This window comes from Ipomoea triloba, chromosome 3 (genome assembly GCF_003576645.1).
Source record: "Ipomoea triloba cultivar NCNSP0323 chromosome 3, ASM357664v1".
Taxonomy (NCBI): domain Eukaryota; kingdom Viridiplantae; phylum Streptophyta; class Magnoliopsida; order Solanales; family Convolvulaceae; genus Ipomoea; species Ipomoea triloba.
This window is the reverse complement of record NC_044918.1, coordinates 1322637-1329246: the sequence shown is the minus strand read 5'-3', so window position 1 is coordinate 1329246 and position 6610 is coordinate 1322637. Positions and strand designations below refer to the sequence as shown.

The 6610-nt window shown below is 38.6% G+C and overlaps 1 protein-coding gene across 3 annotated transcripts; it reads right to left on the bottom strand.

Moving 5' to 3' along the window:
- Positions 1-2675: 2675 nt before the first annotated feature.
- Positions 2676-6356, bottom strand: LOC116013579 (alpha/beta hydrolase domain-containing protein 17C-like). Of its 3 annotated transcripts, none has more exons than XM_031253413.1 (7): positions 5655-6356; positions 4959-4995; positions 4618-4854; positions 4463-4510; positions 3826-4265; positions 3627-3713; positions 2676-2912 (listed from the first exon to the last, which is right to left on the bottom strand). In XM_031253413.1, the coding sequence occupies exons 1-6, from the start codon at positions 5954-5956 to the stop codon at positions 3635-3637; spliced, it is 1143 nt and encodes a 380-aa protein (XP_031109273.1). In that variant the 5' UTR covers positions 5957-6356; the 3' UTR covers positions 2676-2912; positions 3627-3634. The 3 variants fall into 3 exon arrangements, with proteins under 3 accessions (XP_031109273.1, XP_031109274.1, XP_031109272.1); XM_031253414.1 differs by lacking the exon at positions 2676-2912 and adding an exon at positions 2990-3162; XM_031253412.1 differs by lacking the exon at positions 2676-2912 and having other exon boundaries at positions 3448-3713.
- Positions 6357-6610: the final 254 nt, after the last annotated feature.

Here is a 6610-nt window from a genome sequence, read left to right as displayed (position 1 = left end):
TGGAGACTAATACAGAATGAAGACTGCCTTTGGACGAGGATCTTTAAAGCAAAGTACTCCATTACGTCTACAGATATTACTACTTGGAGGGCAAAATCCAACATGTCGAACGCCTGGAGAGGCATTCTTAAGTCAGTACCCATTCTTCTACATGGGATCAAGAAAACAGTGAGAAACGGGAGAGGAACCTTATTCTGGAAGGATTTTTGGGTGGGTGATAAACCGCTGTACCAAGTATCATCCTCCCCAGTACCAGCATCAGAACTTGATAAACTGGTGCATGACTACTGGGATCCAAATGAGGGGTGGAACTGGGAAATATTGAGTTCGCTGCTGCTAGAAGAGGTGATGAACAGGTTAGCAGCTTGCGTCCTCCATGATGAGGCCACCATGAATGACATTACAGGTTGGAGATTCGAAGCATCCGGGGCATACTCGGTTAGTACAGGATACGACAATGCCTTAGGATCTGAGAACCCCACAAAACCGGCGAAATGGAATAGTATCTAGAAGCTCAAAGTCCCAAATCGGATCAGAACATTTGTATGGCTGGTTAAACATGATAGGATCCTAACAAATGAGAACAGGGCCAAGCGTGGCATGACTGACTCTGATAAATGCTGGCTGTGTACGAATGTTGTGGAAAATGAAGAACATGTGCTGCGTAGATGCCCAGTAGCAGAAGCAGTATGGAGAACTATCCTTCCAGAGTTCACTGAAATAACAAGTAACCTCCCTTTCGAGGCATGGTTAGAGGAAGGTGTTACTTACAAAGGGAATAGGAGATAACCAGTTAACAGGAATACAATGTTTGCAGTGACACTATGGTGGATTTGGAAGTGGAGGAACATTGCCATCTTCAAGAAGGAAGAGAAAACTCTCCATGCAAAGATGCTATGGATCAGAACTCAGGTTGATGAAATCATCAGTGCCTTCACAAAAGTTAAGCTGCCAGGAGATCGTGTGGGGTGCAGTAATTGGCAGAAGTTATCATGGAATAAACCCCAAAGTGGTTATGTTAAGATTAATGTGGATGGAGCTATGAATATGTATAACTCCAAAGCCTCTTGTGGTGGTCTAATACGTGATGAGTCGGGTGAATGGATACAAGGATTCGTATACACTATTGGAAACTGCACACCACTTGAGGCGGAAGCATGGGTTCTACTCAAAGGAGCACAACTAGCAGCAAATCTGGGCTTCAACAGAGTTTTATTCGAGAGTGACTCCAGCGAGTCTACGAACTTCATGAACTCCTCAAGGCCACCATCAATCGCTGCCCACAACATTCTCGACGCCTGCAAAAGAGAGCTTCGCAGCATCGAGTCTTGGCATGTTGCACATATTGCAAGAGAGCAAAACAAGGTAGCGGACTCTCTCACAAAACTGGCCACGGGATTCCCTAAAGGAATGACGATCATATCTAATCCACCGAATGTAATATTAGGCCTATTAGAGGATGATAAGGCCGGTCTCCCAACTTGGCGGGATGTCTGCTTTTCATAACCTTTGTAAATGTACTCTGGGTATCCCCTCCTAATGAAATAAAAAAAAATAGATTTGACAGAGAAAATATTAGTAAAAATCAAATTCATATTATCTCGCTTGTGTAATAACTAATAAACTATATAATAAAAATGAATTATAGTATTAGAAATAGACCTCATGCAACAGACTTGATTAAGAAAGTATTGACAAAAATCAAAATTATAACATTCTAATACAAGAAAATGTTGACGGATTGATTCATTTTGTTACTTAGGGTGTGTTTGATAACATGTAAAATGACTTCTAGAAAATATTTTCTGAATTTTCTGTGTTTGGCAACGTCTGGAAAATGTGGTCAACGGAAAATATTTTCCGTTGACTAAGGAAAATCAGTTCATTTTTCTAGAAAAATGACTTACGGAAATTTTTTCCGTAAGTCATTTTATGGAATCGCCAGAATAGCTGTTTCGCATGTTTTCGACCAAAACCAAGCCATATCACCCATGACCATGGACTAAGGAGGTGGGGAAACCGCCGAAAACCTTTGTTACATTTTTTTTATTTTTTTTATTTTTTTTATTTTTTTATTTTTTTTATAAATTCTATTTTTTATTAAATACCATTATTTTAATAAGTATTATAATTTTTTATATTTTAAATAAAACAATTACAATGTTTAATTATACAATTCTATCCATTTTCCAGAAAATGAACCAAACATACAAAGACAATTTTCCATAATACATCCAAACACTGGAAATTAAACTGTTTTCTGAAAAATGACTCATTTTTCAGAAAACATTTTCCAGAAGTCATTTTCCTGCTTTCCAAACGGACCCTTAGAAGAATAGTGATTTTTGGTACGATTTTTGAGATTTTTGGTACGATTTTTGACAAATCAAAACTTATGTAGAGAGAGAAGAAATGAGATTCTTGCAAAGGTGTAATTTTTTGTCTGAAAATGTGGGAACTACACCTTATTCGAGCGTTCAGCGCAACTTGCTCGCCCATCAGGCACTCATTATGTATTTTTTTGGATCAAATTTGCTCCTTTTTCTCTTCCCTCTCATCTTCTATTTCCTAATCACACATGTAAAAACTTTTCAAAAACTACAAGGATGCTCAACAAATGGTCTTGATTTTTGTACTCTTTTTGTCCACATAATAATAGTACGGAGTAGTAATAATAAGCGAAACGTAAAATCCACATAAATAACAATCAATGTTCATTTGCTGAAGATCCAGTGATTCAACACAAAAGGGTACAGGAGGACGACCACCCAATTCAAATGCAGAATACAATGCGATGAACAATTTCAAAATTCATAACATCTTCAACCAGCTTCAGGCAACTTGAGCATTGCGCACAATCCTGCTCCCCTTTGGGAGGCGGCTTTTATGGGGGCGAAAAACCAGGTAAAATCCTGTGACCAGTTTCGAGCAGGCCATGTTTTCATACCAACCAAGACGAGCATAAACAGGTAAGAATACACATCAGGGATATGTTGCAGTTTCCTCATAGACAAACTGATTTTATAACATGGAAGTCTAATAAACAAATACAAATACCATTGTGGTTCAGAAGTTACAGAAAAGATCACAAGGCAATTAATGCCACACACTATCTTGAAGAAGAAACATGAACAAGTATGATACCCTTGGGTTACTGAAAGCCTGTCAAAGTTTAACAGATACCTCATTGGAACTGGCACAATCTTTTACCATGTTTGAAGTAAGTTTATTACAATTGTGCATATATATAAAGTAATAAAGCCAGTTAATTTCTAACTTATTTTTCCTCATACTAGTATTTAGCTGAAAAGGCATCTCCAAATGCTGAAATTTGACAATGGGAGATGTAGATGTGTCATTATAGTTTTTATTTTTATTTTTCACGTTTACTGTTAGTAGTGTCAATTTATTGAGAAAAGGGGTTGTGAAAGAAAATAGATTATAAAATAAAGAAATGCATAAGAGTGGATATTCAAATATGGAAGAATAAAAAGAAAATACATTATTTGCCAATAAAAGTTAACAACCTAGAGTAGAGTGGAAAGATATATCCCACCAGCCAATCAACCCACAAGTAAATAAAAAATTAGAGTAACCAAAGAAGTCTACTGCTACACACAACTGACCTTTTCCTCTATCCTGAGACCTTTGCTCCCACCGGTTTGAAGCAGTCAATATGGCACAATACAGCTGATCTCATCATTCCACCGAAGCTGCAACAATGGGGATCCCAATTCTTAATTTTTGTATTTATACAAATAATGAAGTATTTAGACAAAGATGAAAGCTGAAAGGCACACTTTTAACCAATTAAATGAATCCTACCGGTCTATGCTGTTCCTTGCTTTCTCTGATGGTTCTGTGTTGTTATTTGTCTTTTCCGCGTGATCTACACTCTTGCGTGTTTTATCTCTCCTATCAACACTAGCTCTTGATTTTTCTCTGCAATCTATGCTTCTTTTAGGCTTCTCCCTCTTCTCTGTACTTGGCCTAGAATTCGTTGCCTGACTACTGCTTTGCCCGGGTCTACAATCAGTGCTGTTTCGAGGATTGTCTATAATTTCAATACATGGTACTAATACATCTTTTAAATGTGATGATTTCTCCATAGCTGAGACAAATTTCTTTAGATGTTTAATGTATTCAGGGTAGAGCTCCAAATCACAGTGATTACCACCCTTAACCCATAGTGGTTCATATTTCTGTTTACAAAGTTCCCAAAGCTGCTTTCCATGGGAGCAGTCCACAACATCATCAGCAGTTCCCTAAAAGGAAAGAAGAAACAGGTAACAGCATGTTAGTCAATAAAAAGGTTGATTACAATAGCGCCTGACTTTCAAGAAACAAAAATGGACAATCCATTCATTTTTCACAGTTCTTATAGGTTATTACATTATTACCTATTAGCTATTACCAGCCAAAGTTTATGTGAAGAAATCCAAGAGTAGATATGAACACTCACATGTATAATTAGAACAGGGCATTCAACTAAAGGTATCTTGTCAATATTCTGCATGACAAAAAAGACAAGTATGAAGAAAAAATCAGTCTAGTTCTCAATTTAAATGTCGTAACCATATAAAATGCACTACATAAGTGCCTTGTAAGAATACTAACCTTATATATGTCAAACCAATATGTCCGCTTCACATGATACATTACTCTCAGCCCAGACATTATTGGACTGTGCAAAACAACCGCCCTTAACCTTGGTGAGCGAGATGCCAAATCTATAGTTGGTCCACTGCCAACAGACTGCCCATATAATATTATATCTTCTTCTTTCACACCATATGTCTCTTCAAGACATCTATATGCAGCTTCTATGTCAGCATAAGTGTTCTCCTCACTTGGCTAAAGAAAAATAAATAGAGTTCAGCATCTATTGACTATTGTCTATCGTCTTAACATCCTTGAATACACATAGTCACATACTAATCTATTTGTTTCTCTCTTACCTTGCCGGAGGACTGTCCATACCCTGAATAATCATACCTACAAGGGAGAAGAAACATATCTCATAATTTGAACCTCACTAGAAATGGAAAGGAAAAACATAAAGGGAAACCAACACCATATTAGGAATATTTCTTCCCTTCACATATCAATAAATTTTTTTGCAATATAAAACAAATTTTCAAAATGGAATATGCACACTCCTTTCCTTGCCACTTCATCCAACTCTGCATAACTAAACACAACCACCTATCTTAACGGCTTAACCAAAAGTTCTCTCTCTAATATGTTCCAGGAGGTTATGCACAAGATCAAACTCCCACAAAAGCATATCAACTACCACTCAGTTCTGATGTCACAAAGGTTCAAAAGTGCTTAGGATGAAACTAAAGACAATCTAAATGAAGATAGCAGGCGCTTATATCTCAAGTTACACAGATATATCAACTATAAGGAGCTGGATAGCTAATCGCCTTAGAGTAAACTACAAATTGAAAACCAGCAGCAGGCAAAGCATTTGTTTCAGCATATTGGCAGTTAACTACTTGACTTAACAGAAAACGGTTCAAATTTCATTCAGACAATCTGACCCGACCCTGCACCTATGCATTCACGATCACAAAAGAAATGCAAATATCCATACTAAATACGGAGAATATTATTATACTGATGACGAATAGAGAAACAATTTGATGTACCCCATCAGATTGACGCGGAGATGACGACTTAATTCACAGAACAGCTCGTACATCTGACCCAGATCAGCCGCGTTGCCGTGGGAGTATAGCAGAGTTAGCTTCGCCGCCGGATTCCTGACGTAAACCGCCACAATTTCCGTCCCTCTCTTGGTAGCCAGCTTCAGCACATCCACGTTCTCCCTCTCCTCCACCTCCGTCATCTTCAATTTCGCGGCGGATCCTTCCACCACCACCTCATAAGACGGCGGATTCGGCGGAAAAAACGCGAACCGTGCCGCCACCGACGACGTCATCGCCCCCATCCTTGTCACCAACAACCCTATAAGCAACTATAAATGCATACACCAACAAATACAAATACAAATACAGATATAGAAATTGGTATCTATTCAAGGCCTTCTATAAAAGCAGCTTTGCACAACAATGTGCGGCTGAAATGGAAGGACAGGATTCCTGAGAGCAGGTGTGATTGGGAGAGTAGCTGAGGAACAGACAACGATGATGCGTAACTGGACGGAGGTATTTCCGGAACACGTGACGGTTAGGGTTTCGTGTAATGGTGACTGGTGAGAGAGAGAGAGAGAGAGAGTACGGCGGGCGGGGTGAGCTCCGGAGCTCCGGTCCGTGATGGCGGGCGAGTTATTTGGGAATGGGGAGTTGGAGGTTTCGAAAATGACAGGTTTGGTTTGGGATAGTCAAACAGCGGCTGGATTAGACTGTCTACACTCCAACGGCTGAATGACAGCTTTCTGACTGGCTTGGACCCGTCCGGGACTCCGACCCACCCGAAATCAATACAAAACTATTTTTTTCAAATTTAAATTTAACTTGTTCGTTTTCAAATTTAAATTTAACTCCATAATATTTAGAAATTTAACTCCATAATACGGGCATTTAATTAAAGGGAAAATGACACTTTTTCTCCTATGTTATGTGCATATATCATTTTTCTCCCT